The 17,245-nt window shown below is 43.0% G+C and overlaps 1 protein-coding gene and 1 long non-coding RNA gene across 3 annotated transcripts in view; one reads left to right on the top strand and one right to left on the bottom strand.

Moving 5' to 3' along the window:
* LOC309519276 overlaps positions 1-3,987 on the top strand; it is an 11,261-nt gene extending 7,274 nt beyond the window's left edge. Inside the window, exon 2 of the long non-coding RNA XR_014213780.1 lies at positions 1-3,987. This exon is cut by the window's left edge and continues 3,968 nt beyond it. This is a non-coding gene — a long non-coding RNA (uncharacterized lncRNA).
* GPD2 (glycerol-3-phosphate dehydrogenase 2) overlaps positions 2,542-17,245 on the bottom strand; it is an 84,498-nt gene continuing 69,794 nt past the window's right edge. For both annotated transcript variants that reach the window (XM_082198358.1, XM_082198359.1), the window contains exons 12-17: positions 16,949-17,080; positions 15,667-15,825; positions 13,513-13,625; positions 11,935-12,013; positions 11,725-11,823; positions 2,542-6,470 (exon numbers count right to left, since the gene is read on the bottom strand). In XM_082198358.1, the coding sequence (XP_082054484.1) occupies positions 6,345-6,470; positions 11,725-11,823; positions 11,935-12,013; positions 13,513-13,625; positions 15,667-15,825; positions 16,949-17,080 (708 nt within the window). In that variant the 3' untranslated portion in view covers positions 2,542-6,344. The remainder of the gene's footprint in view (positions 6,471-11,724; positions 11,824-11,934; positions 12,014-13,512; positions 13,626-15,666; positions 15,826-16,948; positions 17,081-17,245) is intronic.

Here is a 17,245-nt window from a genome sequence, read left to right as displayed (position 1 = left end):
AGCATTCTTTTAAAAAAACAAACAAACGCATATTCTTCTCCAAACAGGCTATAGAACAATTTTTTTAAAAGCAGTAATTTATTAAAACGTGGTACACCATAATTTTGCCATTTTTCTGCAATAAGAGTGGCAAATGATTCATGGGGGGGAAATGAAATATATTTCCCTGTCAGTTCAATAGATCAGAGATTTACAGCTTCTTGACTCGGACAGGAAAAAACTCAGCATGCATAAAAATGAATTGCAAATCAGTTAATTGTAGAGATGCAAAACTAAAAGCATCTCAGCGGTTCAGTAAAATAAATTCGGCTGAACAGATGAGGAGGGAGCAATTCTCCATTTATGTCCAGAGGTTACTAGTTAGGAGAAACGAAGAGAGAACCTGGTATATTTTTAAAAGTGCTTCAAATCAGTTTACACTGATTCAGTTCACTTCAGTTGCCTCAGTTTTAATGCTGAAGTTAATTACATCTACGCTACTTAGACAAACAGATTAGGGTGCCTTGGTAAGATAGGACCAAATGTCTTGTTCGGATGACAGGAGAGAGCATGTCAAAGTTGGATATTCCTTCTCACTGAACGAAGAAAGACACAATGCGTTTGTGGGTATATTTTTTAACCAGATTGCAGCTAGTGATTTTATCGTTACAGAGACTGTGCTTAAACCAAGAAAGTACACCACAGAAAGCATGTAGCTCTGCGTCATGAGAAGAACAGATGTTCTTCAGATGGTGCAGCTGTTGAATAACAGATAATTCAAGATATTGCACCCGCTTAAAAAGAAAGAAAAAACTTTTAAGGAATTAACGACTTTAACACCCAATGAGGGCCAAATTAAAGCTTCAGTTATACATACCAAAATGTAACAGCTTAACAGTATTTCGGGGCGGGGCAGATTTAATAGCAAATCTCTCTGCACTTCAGTACAAATCCAGCTCAGTAACCTAATGTATGCTTATGCCTTCAGAAAAAGAAAAACTCCAGGTGAATTAAAAATAGGCACAGCAAGGAATTAGCCACTGTCAGTTTATGGAAAGCAGAGATACTCGCAGGGAGAGAAGAGCAGGAATTCTCCTAAATTAGTTGTGTCTCACACAGATTGAGTGAAGTATTGATTCTGGACTGAAGCCCGCAGCAGCCTCCTGATCACAACACCTGTGCAAATATTGTACAGCATGAATGCTCCTGCGGCTCTGTATACGTTTCATACCTCCAGTGGATAATTGGGAGGTGGGAAGGAATGAGACTAAAAAGGCAGGAGATGGGCAAACTTGAGAGGCCCTTCATTTTCAGCGGGTGAGAAACAGAACTCATTTAAGCGGCAAAACGCACATCACTGAAGATGTTGCTCTCTTTTATAATCTCCCCCAATCAAATGCAATCAGTTCAAATTTGATGTGGGAATTCACTCTAAGCACTTGGTATTTTCCAGGCTCGCGGCTGAAATGCGCGTCCTCCTTTTACTATGTGTTTGGAGCCTGAAACCTTGGCCACGGCACATCCTTCTCACTAGGTTTATTATGAATTCATTTATCTATCTCTGTGGAGAGGGCAACTATCCCTCTAAAAGCGCATGCAAGGATGTGGGGTGGAGGTGCATTAATGCTTTTGAGCATAAGGAAGGTAGCAGCTCTGAGGTTTTTGGTGGAATAATGTGTCTCCAAAAACATCACCTACACAACCATATTTTTTTGGGGGGGGTGCAGTTATGTGCTCAAGATGCATTGATTCTAAACATTTCATAATGTTCCGGCCGCCAACCACACAGCATTCACATGACGAAGCAAAACAAATGCATTCTGACAGCAAACGTTAAGAAACAAAAACCATAATCTGAAAAAGCCCAGGCGCCAAACGTAAATTTGGGACTATAAAAGAATATGAGAATGATTCTTATTTTTAATGCGTTAAAAACTTATAAACAGCTTAGCTGATTTGCTGTCAATGAAAATATATAGCTTCCCCCCTCCCTCTCTTTTCAGCACATTTATCAGCACTTGGCAACTCTGGACTAACCTGACATGCAAGATGATCAAAATGGATTATGTAATCTTTTCCATTTATTCCTATTGATTTTAGTCATGATAAAATTCATCAGTGTGGGCTGGGGACATGGTGCCTGAAGAGCTTTGGGTTGAATGAAACAAAATAAATAAATAAGTCCACCCTGGTAACAATTTGTGGGCTGTTGCCATTTTCTGATCTCACAGTGTGGGGAGGAGAGAGAAAAAAAGAGGGAAAAAGCCCTCCATGGTAGCAATGAAAATATATTCTACTGTATTCCAAGATGGACATCTACTGTTAATACCTCATGACAAGCTTCTTTGGATGTTAACTCCTAATTTGCCCAACCAGATACACAGAGTTAGGGCCAGTAATTTATATTGTCCCTTAAAACTGGAGGTTTAAGAAGAATCTGTTTTAAACTTTTAACCACCGGTGGGGTGGGGGGGGGAGGCGCAAGAGAAGGAAGGGTATAGTTCAAGACTAATCAACTTTATTTCCGTAACTGCCGGTAACATCAAAATGCCAGCTAGTGGACCATTTTAATCAGTTTTATTGATTCATGTGTTCAGTTCTTATTCAGTTAAAAACAAGGCACATTAAATACATCCTCTTATTGCTCTATAAATGCATGCAGCTCATTCTGTATATCAAAAGTAATAAATAATGACAATAAAACACAGAGACAGTTATAAAAATGACAACCCAGCCTCAAACACAGTATTTAACAGTCCAATCCTGAACAATAACCCGTCACAATACATAAAAGTGCCAGATGGAAAAACATGCGGCAAAGTATATATGTATATGTATGCATATAGGTACGTGTGCATACACACACACCAAACTACAGGGCTGCTTTGCTGTTAATTGTTTTGGCTTTCTTTTTGGAACACTGTGGTATTATACAGAATTATTATCTGGGAAAAGTAAAAACCCTGCACATGCTTTCTATTTCCCGCACGTGACCATGTTCCAAACTTACAACAACAAAAATCCAGAATATTGTGCCAATCAAGTAATTCTCCGCCTATCATTTGACTGAATCAATCAAGTATGATGCATAGAACTTTTCACTTCCTGTACAAAGCAGTGGCGCCCATGTGACAAAGCGAAAGACATTCAGAGAGATCCAACCCAAAATGGGGGAACGTGCATACTATAAAACTACGGAAGAAAGGAAAAGAACCTCCACTACAAGTGCATGCTCATGGTGTGGACGTGTTGGTAGCAAATGGTGAGGAGAGTAATGTCTAGGCTAAAGAGCTACGGGAAAAAGGAATGGAACCACACCAAGGAGTCCCACCGACGTCTCTAGGGAAGGGCCATTTGTGAACATAGTGGTGAGCATGAAGGTCACCCCATCATAATCAAGGTTCTGGGGAAGTTTTCACAAGTGTTGTGCTGTATGTACAGACCTTGGGGGGAAGCACATGACATCAGATGCAAATCTACATGGTGCTGCCTGCTCCATGCTCCTGTGTTGTTGAAAACAGGAGCTCATGATGCCCCGATAGGGCTAAAGTTATTGGCATAACTAGACATTGCTGGAAATCCTGTGTTGCCTTCTGTTAATGTGCATATAAAGGTTTATATGCATTTTTAAAACACTTTGTGCTGAGGTTTTCATTCTGACAGGTCTAAAGTAACATGGCTTGGATACCCATTGCTCTTCAGTGCTAAAAGCCCTACTGCTAAGCTAATGGTTAGAGAGAGAGAGATAGAGAGAGAGAACATGATAGCAGATGTTCTTTTGTCTGAAGGTATGAAATTTTAAAATGCTACTTTGATTATACACAAATATTGGCACACACACCCTTTTAGGGGTGCAAATAGAGGAAATACAGTATTTTTCCGTGTAGAAGACTATATTTTTTCCTAAATTTCTGAAGTTTAAAATAAGGCGTCATCTTATACACGGAGAGTGTATAGTGCATTTTCTTAATTTTGAATCCAAAAAAATAAGGGGCGTTTTATACACGGGGGCGTCTTATACACGAAAAAATACGGTAGTCATTTCCCCACATTCTGCAATATGTGGGAAAGCAAGTTTCCAATTAATGGTTGGTGCTGATTTTTCATGTCCCCCAAACTAGATGCACACACACATATATAAGGGGATGAAAACAGATATGAAAAAACCAGCCCAGTGTGTGTTGGTGGTGTGGAGGGGAAGCAGCCGAGAGTACAAAATAACCCTTTGTGCTCCGAGACAGACACCTCAAATGTCCAAATATACAAAAGGATTTAGTCACGTTTCAAGTCTATCTGAAATGCTCAGGGTCTAAAAGCAAGACAAATCTGTTTCTTCTCCATTTCCTTCCTGCTACTGCCAACATAGAAAACAGTAAGTCTGAGGGACCTTGATCATAGCAAAAAGAAATGTCTGAATGGAATTTCACAGCAGGCCTCTGAGAACGTTGCCCTCAAATATCTTTTACTAGATTGTGGCTCTTCGCCTTCATCTTGAGAATGAAAAAAAAAAATTATACATGCAAAAATGTGAATGGATCCTTCTAAAAGTTAGTTGCCGGGTTACTTTTAATACACTTGCAGCTATTCCTAGCAGTAAACGCCCTCTACACCTTCAAAAAGTGTTTTTGCCAGGGGAGAGGTTTGAGGATGGTATTGCAGGAATATTAAGATAGTTCCATGGTCCATTAGAAGGATCCTGCGGTATATGCCAGTACTGAAAAGCCCTGTGCACAGAAACCCTTCTTACATCTACATGCTATTAAGGGCCAATTCCTACGTTTTGTTCCCTGGGATGCCCTCTTTGCATCACTCAGGGGGTGAAACTAACAATAATAAATAATGATAATAAGAGTAATAATGATGATGAAAACGATCTCGACATGCCGTTAAAATAGTGCAGAACTTTCCCATGTCAATTCTTACAGGAGTATCCCTTAAATAAAAAAAATGGCATGAGGGTAAAAGCCCTTAGAGATGTCAAAATAAAGGCCCACCTGATGTCAACTTTTCTCTTTGCTGCATACTATTCCTTTATTTTGCAGACAGCAAAAGGAAAGCTTCCAGGTGACCTGAGTGACATTAGCCCACTTAATTGGAAGGGAAAAGATAAATGAAAACCCATGCTTCAAAAGCGTGCCCAAAATCAAACAGGCAACCTTAATAATAATTAAATGAAATCCAGCTCCATGTTTCTCTAGCAAAACATGCTGAGATGCTAGAATAGTTTCGGCTTGTGCTTTGTTTTGTGTATTCTCCATAAACGAACAATAAATTGAGATACTGGCATTAAAAACACGATAGAAACCTCACAAGAAACCCAACTACTGTATATGCACCACAAACTTTACCACTTGCTATAGAAGAAATAACAGGGATGAAACTTCCATCCATAATGTTGCGTTTTCCCATGGTGGCATAATAGGCACCATTTAAATAATGATCATAATAATCTTGTGTTGTGCTTCTAAACTTATGCTTGTCTTAAAGTGATTTCAGAAATTCACCTGTAAAGCACAGGTAAAGGACATAATTGAGTATGCCCCACTAGTTTCAATGAGACTTAAATATGTTGAACTCAATATGTCCTCCAACCCGGACACAATTATCATGGCAATTTTCAGGACATACATTTATATTTTGTGCAATATTCAATGGAAAATCCAGATGTGAGAACTCTTATTCTCCCCAACAAGAAATCACTCCATTTTTTTAAAACGACATGCATGCTTTAATAGCTTTGCAATACCAGTAATAATAATAATACAATCATCCCCAAAGTTCTAGGCAACAAGATGAATATTTAGCACAACACACTTCTCCTAAAAGAAAAAAGCAATCCAGAAGTTTAATAAACAAGCTGACGTATAAGACACTAAAGGCATGCTGGCACCTTCCACTTCTGCCAAATCAAAGCAGCAAGACAGGAGAAGAGAACCAGGGGCCACCTTACTAAGGTAGAAAAGGATTTTTTCTTGTTCCAGTTCAGGTGGCAGAATGAAACTGCACCTGGATCTCCTGCCATGGGCCCCAAGGGCAGCCAAGGTGTAGTGCAGATCCCCCAGGAGTTGCCCAGAAAAAGGCACTGGGGGCAGAGTTCCCTCACTCCAAATGCATGTCCACCACCGATTCTGCAGAAAGCAGAAACATAGACCCAGTTAAGGAGGCCAAAAGTCTAAATGGTAGTAGAACTTTAAGGACTGCAATAGTAGACTGTTAAGTAAGCAGACTGCAACAGTGTTTTTTTCCGTACAGTTGCTCAATGCCAGACAAATCAAGCAGAGGAAGCGGGACACATCTGAAAGCACTGGAATGTTTTTCAGCAGCAACAGGAGATCCACCATTTTGCAGCCGAGGGTTCCCAAAACTCACAGACCGCCACCACTCCGATCTACTGAAATCCTATCGCGCTGGTGGATGTTCTCTTCTGCAGCTTTCATAAGTACAGCTAGGCGGCTTCCAGAGACAAATCCTTTCTGAATAGCAGTCATGAGCTGAAACACAAACAAACAATCATTCATTTAGAAATGTAGATTTTTATATATATATGATGTCTTAACACACAAGCAAACGTTAACACATTACAAAACTCTGTGGTGAAGCAGAGCCAGACTTCACTCTCAAAATCCAGAGTGGAAGACTGAGAAGCATCGATCTTGTGTCACTGCCCTCCACACCTCAGAAAATGAGCACAGCATCTTCAATATTACCACTGATGGGCATGCTCTCTTAATAGTGTTCTGATTCCGTGTTGTTGCTACTCCGGTGAGAAAGCCAACAGAACAATTGGAGAACTGCTCTTCCTGTCCTATTTGTTATGCTGGGCTTGCATCGCACAATTATCAACCTGACAGCAAATGCTACAAGCCACACTCTCGTTTTACTTCTCTGACTTTTTTTCCTTTAAGGCCAAAGCAGAGATGAATGAACAATGTGCAAGGCATTATTTGGCCAATTTTCCTTTTTCTGAGCAATCAGAAATTCTTCCAGGATATTCATCTCTCTCTCTGTGTATGTATATGTGCACACAGATATCTATATATAGCTCTATATATATCTCTACATATAGATACAGATATAGGTATATATAGATATGAATATTTCTGACTTTTATGTTAGCTCATTGGATTGCCTAAGCAAGCGCAGTCAAGTATTCATTGGAGCTCTTCTGGCTACTTGAGAAAAGCCATGATGTTTAAGCAGGTTTGAGCATCTGAAAGACTAGACTAACACGAATGGATGCAACAGTAACATCACCCATGAGCATGGTACTTTCAAAGAACAGAAGGATATGTCCCTACCCTGGAGATTTAAAAATCTAGGAAACAGGTATTGAAGAAGAAAACAGAAGTGGGCCACTCATCATTCTATTTATTCAGAGAATGATCATGTGTATCTAATAAATGAAAAGACCTACTCCTTCGGAGGAGCAGAAGTTCTCTTTTTTACCCGCCTGCCTGTGATGACAAAGACTCTCCTCCTGCAAGAGAGGGGAGTGGTTGTGGGCAGGAGCCAGTCTCCGCCTCAAGCAGGGGGCATTTGCCCCCTGCCTCCCACTTACCTGGCTGGCGCCCACGCCCACGGCCAGGCACCCAACCAGGTGCCTTCAAGGGGGCGTGTACAGCAGCCTAAATTGCTGCGGCGCCAGCCTCCTGGCCTCACTTTTCGTCGTCCCGTCACGAGTCACCCACCCTCCACTCCCTTAGAGCTCAGGGTCTCGGTTTTCTTCGGCCTTGCTATGGACCTTAGGTTGGTCGCCCTGGTTGTCCGGGGGGCCTGGTAGGAATTTTTCCATTTGGCATTAGACTTTTTGGTTTTTTTGCCTACCTCGTAGCAATCGTCACAACTTTCGTGGTATTGGTGGGTAGGTTAGGCATTGGAATAATGTGTTGGTGGTGTGTGGAAGGGCTAGGTGTGGCCATCGCCTGCGCCTTCAATTTTTGGGTATTCCGTTAAAGGAATCCGGCGGTCGTGTATTCTGTCCGATGCCTGCGTGGCGGGAGGCCATGGCACGACCCTCGGTGACATCAGGGGAGAGCTTATAGTTGGATTAGCATCAACAGGCTCCACCTACTGGTGAATAAACCCCCCTGTTTTAGACTCACCCCTCTCTGAGTGGGTGGAGTCAGCTGACGTAATCCAATGCCTAAGCCAATACCTTTTCACTTGCTGTAATCAATAAAGTTGTGGCCTTTTCTTGCCCATTAACCTTATATCACATGTCCTTGTGTTTTCATTCCACTATGTGGGGATCGGGTCCTTGAACCACAATACATTATATCCACGTGGATCAATGCCAACTGAGGAATACATGCAGTGTGAAATCACCTGTCCCAAAGTTTTTGTATATGAAAAGCACCCCTTACCTACAAAGATAGCACACCAGGGAGGTGGCTAGACAAAAAGCCTTCTGCCTGACATAGAGGCAATGTCAAACAAGAGATCCCCTACTCTGTATTCTAAACTGGTATAGTCCTGAATTATGAATATTTCCCAAAAATGCAACCAGATCTTGTTTTTTACAGGCTCTGCTCTGGATGGCAGGAGAGAAACTGGTATAGAACAAGATGAATTAAACATTGCATTTTATATTTTAAATAGGCATTATTAGTTTTATTGGCTTGTTTGGTATTATTACCTGGCCCAAGTACTTGGGATAATATAGGCTGGAAATTTAAATGAAAAATGCAAATCTGTGTTAAATGGTTTTAAGCATGCACCCCTAAATATCTGAAGTGTGCAAAGCACAATAAAGCTGGTCCCTTTAAAAAAACCCCACACAAATAACATACAACAGGATAAGCTATTTCATCTTAACATGATGGCACTGACAAAACAAGCCAAATTTTAAACAAATACAATCATGAAATCAAAGTGCTACCAATACAGAACAAGACTTTCAAAATCTAAAATTAAATCCTGTTAATTTTGGAGCCTGAGAATAAATGAGAAAGGGGAAACTGTAATGTTAGCTGGGAGTGGGGGGTGGGGAGTAGATTTTCTTTTTTAAAAAGAACGCCTTAATGTGATTTACATTACAGGCAAATTTTCTATTTTAAACCTCTGTATAAATAAATGTACTCACATAACTTATTCTACTATGTGTGGAAGGGGGGAGAATATACATATACACACACAAATATATATAATACGCTAGACTCAACCTGTGAAAATTTCCACATTTAGATTCAACAGTGCTCTTATCTGCAACCCATCTTGAGAAAGACAATTACCATTTTCCTTTGCCTTGATCTTGTTTGTTTAACTTGACACAGTGAAGAAAGGGCTGACATTGACCAAAATCCCCAGCATTAATTTATCTCATGTTCTGCATTCATCATTGCCACTGTGCAGGAAGGACCTGGCAGTCATTTGAAAAACCTGACCAAGGAAGGCTCTACAAAAACAAACCTGGCTGGCAATGGAAAACAAATAAGCTGCTGCTTGTATGAAAGGAGTCAAATGGATGCCTAGACGCATTTCAGAAACCTCTTTAGAGCTTGTGTATTTTGCAGCATTGGAATTAAAGACACGTGTGTTCCTACGTTCCACCTTCTGCACCCACAAAACCGCAGGCCACTTTTCTCCCCTCTGGTTTTATAGGATAAGGGAGCAATTCACAGGCCAATTGATATGCAAGTGGCAGAGTTCAAACATCAAGGCAAACACACAACGTGGCAATCAAGAACGCGCTTGAGGATCGTGTCAGCCAATTCCTCCTCCGCCTCCTGTGTGCTGATACTCTGCCCCACTTCCTGATTCGTGACAACGACGTCTAGAACTGCCCCGATGTCTAGAACTCAGCAAAACTCCGGTTACTGCTAGCTATGCTTGCTAGCAAGAATGAGAACAGACTTCAAAAACTGGGGTTCCAATTCTGCTTGCAGGCAGGCTATGGATACTCCTAACTACAACAGGGGAGGGAATCGGCCGTGCAAAGGAAGGAGGGGGCCACGCATGCAAGCTTCTCCCTTCACACATCAAACCCCAAGGGCGGATCTGGCTAAGGGAAAGGCTAAACCGTATGCTAAAGGATTCATCAAGCAAAGAAACATGCAGCAAGATGAACGCTGGTTGAGAGATCGCAGTGATTTACTTGCTGTTGTCTGGAGCAATACCCTACCCCCACCCCATCTCAAGCTGCCTCTCATACCTTGCTGGGTGGGTTGGTGCCCCCCCTTAAAAGAAATACATGGGGGGGGGGGAGAATTGAAAGATGGAATGCACAAATTTTAACAATGCAGGTGTGCTTGGAAACTGAATGTGGCATGTATGTGATCCTGGAGTAATCCATGTGTCAAGCAGATGTCAAATTAATTACAGCCCAATAGCACAAATTTAGTATTTTTATCATAGGAAGGGGGTATATTGTTTTGCTTCTCCTCTCTTTTTGAATTTCAGTTTTTAAATAGGTTTAGTAATGAGATGGGAATAGAGTATGCAAGATATTCCATCCCTATCATATAGCTGGAACAAAAAAAGAATGCTTTTTTTTAAAAAAAAGGAAAATCCATCTGCCCAACCATTGGCAACTATGTAGCAAACATCCTTCCAACCTGCATTTAAATCACAGATACAGCTAGCCTCTGAAAAGAGCAAAAAAATTCTGAATTTATATTCAGCATTGGACCACTAAGAAGGAAGGAATCATGTCCTGGGCCGCTGGTCCTTATGTTGGACAATGTGAGCAACACTGTGCTGATTCACCACTAGACTAAGTGCCATCTAACATGCTGCCCATGCACAAAATAAATTAACATCCTGTATATTCATTAATTTAAAAAAATCAGGAGAAATATTTAATCAGTCTCCATGCAAGTCAGTGTTATGAACATGCAAAGGACAAACTTTGAGCATGAAAATTTGCCTGCTTAGATTTAAGCCAAGTCTACTAGAATTGGTTAAGTCAGAAAGTAGGCTGGAGATCATTTTTTTAAAAGGGAGAAACTGCAGGGTGAGTAGAAAGAAACCTAAGAAGTCAACACAACTGAGTTTGAAACCAAGGATTTAATGTTTTGCCCAACCGAGGAACAGCAATCCCATTACCAATTTGCTGACAAAAATCTAAGATGAAAAGGTAAATATTAAATGATTTTCAGAGACCTTGATTTCAAGGCCTACCTGCCTGCACTATGTGACAGCCAGATCATAGGCTAAAATTGCATTCTGGGTGTCTTCCACCTCCCTGCACTGCTTCTCTGTCACTCTCCATGGTCATCAAGCAGTGGCAGCAGTGGATTACAAGGCCAGCCTCAGAGGATGAGAGCAGCTAGTACAGTCGTACCTTGGATCCTGAACGCCTTGGTACTTATCCGTTTTGGCTCCCGAACGCCACAACCCCGGAAATGAGTGTTCCAGTTTGTGAATGTTCTTTGGAACCTGAATGTCCAATGGGGCTTCCGCAGCTTCTGATTGGCTGCAGGAGCTTCCCTCAGCCAATCGGAAGCCACACCTTGGTTTCCAAACGTTTTGGAAGCCGAACGGACTTCTGGAAGGGATTCCGTTTGACTTCCAAGATGCCACTGTGGTGGTGTCAAGTGGCCTGGGGATCTGGATCTCAGGGGGAGGGCCCACAAGGATGGCAGACAAAGAAGCCAGCAGAGCTGAGGGGCTGCTACAGCCTGTTTTGGCTACCCCCTCCCTCTAGCTTGCTTGGGCTGCCTGCCCACCCCTTCTTGTCATGCTATACTTTGCATATAAAATATATGCATAGTAACAATCACACATATTTAAAAAGAACCAACTTACCTGCAAAAACTCATTGAGTTCAACCTGCCCATTCTTGTTCAGATCTACTTCATTCAAAATCTCATGGAGTGCTCTTTCATTAATTTGAAGGTTGATGCTCTATAAAAGTTTATGAAAGGGGGAAAAACCCACAATCCTGGATTAACAAAACACTATTAATAGCACGTCAGACAATTTTGATAGTATTTTTTAAGGTAAGTAAAATGTTACCTCCAACACACGCTGCACATCCACTATGGTAATAAAGCCTTTGCCATCTTTATCAAACATGTGGAATCTCTTTTTATATCTGCAAAAAATGGATAATTCAGGAAACAGCTATATAATGCCAAAGAGCAAAAGCAGTTTTATAAAGAAGCCCAACCTATGGGATGTTCTCCTCCTTCCTTGCAAAATCTCCACCATCAGACAGTGCCGCGCTTATTGTCATCAATGCTACTCAACTTTCCTCATTTTAATGCCATAACATACCACCTTCTACCATACCAAGTACTGCCAGGATTCAGTCATCTTAGGGAAGGAGGTGCAGCTCAATAGTAGAGCACATACTTTTGAATACCAACACACTGGCATCTCCAGTTGAATAATCTTGGTAGCAGAAGTGGGGGAAAGGTCTGCCTAAAGCAAGGATCAGAAACATCTGTGGCTTGCCAGATCTTGATAGACTACGAGTCCTATCATCCCTGACTGCTGGCTGGGGCTGATGGGTGTTGAGAACCCAACAATATCTGGAGGGCCATAGAGGTTCCTCATCCCTGGCCTAAAAGCTCAGGAGAACCACTGCAAGTCAGCGTAGAGAGTGTGTGTTAATGGACCAGATGGATTAATCATCTGAATACACAAGGCAGTGTCATACACAGACCCAACAGATGTTGAGCCAAGACAGAGATATAATTATGCCCGATGCTCTTAGCCAATCAGGGAATGTCAAACAGTCACTGAAAGCAACCTAATGGCATCCGTCTGTCTCGAGAGACAACGGAGTACTCTGGGGGTGAGATCAAGCTGAAGTGACCTCCCCTAGGCGCAAGTCTAGGCAGTGTATATGGAGGTCCTGGGCTGCCCAGATGACAAGACCTCCCTTTCAGCCTCGCTGATGTGATCCAAAGGAAAGCAGAGCAATATGCTTGGCACCAGGAGTTGCCAGGAGGAAGTGCATATGATGCCATCCAAACATCTTAGGGACTCCACTCCTGATTTATGTCTTCCTTCTCCCAAAGATATCCCACAAGGCAGTGGTGGTTTAGGACCAGAGTTTTCCTTCTCCTAGATGGGAAACCTTCCCAGGTTGCCAAGCCCCATCTGCCCACCATTTCCCTCCACAGCTCATGCAGAAACTGCCTTCTTGACGGCTGGACCCACTATTGGTCTCATCCAGTTAATCTGCCGGAGTCTGTCTTTGCATGGAGAAGGAAAGGCCAGTCAAAGCCATTTCCAAGAGTGTGGGCACTGGCACACGCTTACAGCTTCTAGGAGCCACAGGTGAGTGCTGTGTGCAGGGTGGGTACCAAAGGTGGACAAAGTACCCCAGAAGGAACACAATGTATCCCCCACCAGAGGTCCTACCCGTCCCCTAACACCCCATACACCCCTCAAGCCAGCCTCAAATGGGGCAAATAAACACAAAGAAAGATCACGTACAACGGCAGCAAAATTAAATAAAAGGATCTGCCATCTCAGCCCAGCTTGCACAGCTGGGGGTTTTGTTCTTAACACTTGCCACCTACCCACCACAGTTCTATCCAGACCCCAGAGAATAGCAACTACTACCTTGCACAATGTATTTACCTCTCAATATCTGCTGGGGACAAAGTGATTTCGCTGCGATCTGTCAGTTGCTCTGATCGTGCCTTGTAGCCCATTTCGTAGTACAAAAACTTCTTCGCCTCTGCAAGCTGCTCCTATACAGAGAGAGAGCAGCACACAGTGTCTCAACTCTAGGGTAACAGCAAATATTTACATTCCGAATTCCTTCTTTGCTGTAATGTTTTACTGGCTCCTTTCACTTAATTATAATTGCTGGTCCTTAGAGGAATATCAGCAGTTGATGACCAAAAAGTGCTTAAAGGTGAACAAGGTAATTAAGATTAGGCAGCATTTCATGCTTCAGCTAGATCACTGGTTTGGTTGTACAAGTGTTGATTATCAAGCGATAATTACTCCGGGAGACGTGCAATGTAAAGATTTTAAAGGCTCTAACGTGCCCTCAATCCACACATGCAACTAGCAGCGATGTCAGCAAGGCTTGTGCTTGCAGACAGAAAGGGACAAGAGATGGCCTTTAAATTTAATGCTGGTATCTTATAGCTACAATAAATACACTAAATGGCGAGACACAGGCTTTAATGCATCCAATTTTTGAGGGCTTCTGGCATTTGCTGTGATTACTCTCTTCAGGCAGCAGGACAACGAGGCAGCCCCTAGTTGGGAATCTTCAAATCCCCTCTTCCATTCCAAAACTTCATTTTGCACTGTTTTCTGCTCCTTGCTGTTCTGCTCCTGTATTCAATGTGCCTGACCATGTTCAGTGTTTTCCAGGCTCTGCTCCTTTGAGGAAGTAGGGACTTACAGATGAAACCAGCTATCCTGCTTTGACAAAATATTGTTTTCCATAGCAAGTAAGTTAGCTTCAAAAGGCCTGAAAACAAGATACTGGAACTCCTTGAGCACATGAAGTACAGCTACTGGGGGCGGAAGGAAGGGAGAAAGCATGTTTATGAAAGACATTCTTTTTTCCAGTGCAAACTACATGTACCACAGGAAGGCCATGGGGGAAGGAATTGGCCTTCCCTCAGTAACAGGTCTAAGTTCTTACGGCAAGAGTTGCAGTACTCACCATGTGGATTGGATCATGTTGTTTATCTCCTCTCTCTCCACCATGGCTTTTGGGGGAAAGGGAACTCTGGGAAGAAGGTGAGTACCTCCAAATATTACAGCAGGGAGGGTGGGCAGTCCCCAAAGGGAGGCTATTTTAGCAGCATCGCTTGAGTAAACGCAGCATGTGGTTTGGGCCCAACCAGAATGGGGGGGGGGTGCCCATGCGTGTCTGTGCATATGTGTGCATGTGTGTGTGTATACACACACACACACACACACACACACACCCCTCCAAGGAGTTAAAGGAAGTACAGTGGTACCTTGGGTTAAGTACTTAATTCATTCCGTAGGCCCATTCTTAACCTGAAACTGTTCTTAACCTGAAGCACCACTTTAGCTAATGGGGCTTCCTGCTGCCGCTGCGTGATTTCTGTTCTCATCCTGAAGCAAAGTTCTTAACCCGAGGTAATATTTCTGGGTTAGCGGAGTCTGTAACCTGAAGCGTATGTACAGTGGTGCCTCGCAAGACGAATGCCTCGCAAGACGGAAAACTCGCTAGACGAAAGAGTTTTCTGTTTTGGAGGTGCTTCGCAAAACGAATTTCCTATGGGCTTGCTTTGCAAGACGACAATGTCTTGCGAGTTCCTGCTGGGTTTTTCCCTCCCCCCCCTTTTTCTAAGCCGCTAAGCTGCTTATCAGCTGATCCGATCAGCAGATAAGCCGCTAAAAGCCGCTAATAGCGCTAATCCGCTAATCCTTCAATGGCCTTGCTTCGCAAAATGAAAAAACCGCTAGACGAAGAGAATCACAGAACGGATTCTTTTCGTCTTGCGAGGCACCACTGTAACCTGAAGCGTATGTAACCCGAGGTACCACTGTGCACATGTCTGTTCCACCATTTATCTCACAACCACCCCGCAAGGTGGGTCTAGCTGAGAGAAAGCGACAGGCATGAAGTCACCCAGCGAGCACCTTGGCTTAGTGGGGTTTTGAACCTCCACAGGCCAGCAACTCTGACAAAAACAAAATCCAAAGCAACTATGGCTCATTCGCCAATGCCCATGAGTTTCTTGGGGAAGGATCTTGCAATCCTTTTGCTGCGAACCTAGAGGCCCGCCCTTGTACCTTTTTCTTCTGTTCGCTCCATTTGAGCTTCTTCCCCATTATCTCAATTATCCTTGGCAAGGCTTCGTCGGCAGCCTGCACGTTCAGGAAGGCCAGGCGTGTGCGGCGAGCAATCACATCCACCGCAGTGCAGGCATACTCTTGGATTGCATACTCAATCTACAATATTTGAGACACACACACACACACACAGAGAGAGAGAGAGAGCTCAAAGATCTGTTTCAGTTCGATAGCCTGGCTCTGGACAGAGAGATTACAATACTAAAAGGAAAAGAGAAAGAGGTAATGTAATGTAATGTTCTGTAATGTAATGTATACAGACTGTGATTCAAGATGGAGTTACCCACCATCACCCTGATTCGAAAGCATACATTCTAGGCTACTGAGATGAACTTTTGTTACACTACAATGGTCCTCTGTCCTTTTGTTTTCTCGGATTAAAAAGAGGTGCATTTGGTATCGCATTTGAGCAGAACACATTTCACCCAGAAATTCAGAGGTTATACTTCACATTCTCTTGGGCAGGGAAGGAGAGATTCATCCATAGGTATAAATATTCTTCAGAGAACTGCAATCCCTTCCTAACCTTAGTAGATCTTCCACCACTTTACTCTTTGCACACTGCTACATGCCCTGAGCCTGTTCCTCCTAGTATTCCCAGGATCCTTATATGATTGCCAGCGTTTTGACTGGCCACTGTAGCCGTGCCTTTGACAGCAGCTTGATGTGCAGACACACGAGCAGGTAACGCATGCTTATCTCACTGCAGTGTAAAACCTGTCCTGCTTTACATCCTTTCTAGCTTATATGCGTACACAGAATTCCACCTGCTGTTTGCTTCTCCCTAAGCATACCACCCTCTTCAGTTCCTACCGGCAGCCCTGTTCTGCTCCCCCCCCTCCCCCATGGGGAATGGGCAGGACAATTTGAGTTACCTGGATAACAGCAAGCATTTATAACACCTTAGAATGTTAAAAGCACTTTGCCTATAATAACAACAACCCTGTAAGGTATATCAGTATTTATCACGCTGATATCGCAGATGGAGACTGAGAGATATTGGCTTGCCTAATGGCAGACCCAAGATTTAAACTGGGGAAGTGTGGGGAGGATAGAATGAGGCAGGGGAAACTTCGCTGTGTATAGCGCTACCTCTGTTAGTTGATGTCACCAGGCAGTAGGCAGAATAAGCATCTTCAAGGGAGCAGAGCATTTAAACACAACTGGGGTGGGGAGGAGAAGGAAAGAAGCAACACGACAACAAAGGGTCTCACTGTCATACCTCAGACTCAATGTAAGGAAACTCGGAAACCAGGCGATTTCCAACAATAGGCCACCTCTTCCCGGTCACCTGGGCCAACTTTGCCACTTCAAAGGCCTTGTCCCCAAATGTATTTGAGAGATGTTGAGCCACCTACGGGATCAAGATCGGGTTAAAAAAAGAACTGTTTCATCAGTCGGCACTTCCTGGAATACAGCTCCATCTAGACAGAGCTGCCCTTGACAGTTTTCCTGTGGCCTGTTAACTAATAGGCCAAAGGCGGCGTCTGATGAGGGCTGGGTGGGAGGAAACGACTCG

This window comes from Podarcis vaucheri (genome assembly GCF_965113315.1).
Source record: "Podarcis vaucheri genome assembly, chromosome: 1".
Lineage (NCBI taxonomy): Eukaryota > Metazoa > Chordata > Lepidosauria > Squamata > Lacertidae > Podarcis > Podarcis vaucheri.
This window is presented reverse-complemented; position numbering and strand designations above follow the sequence as displayed.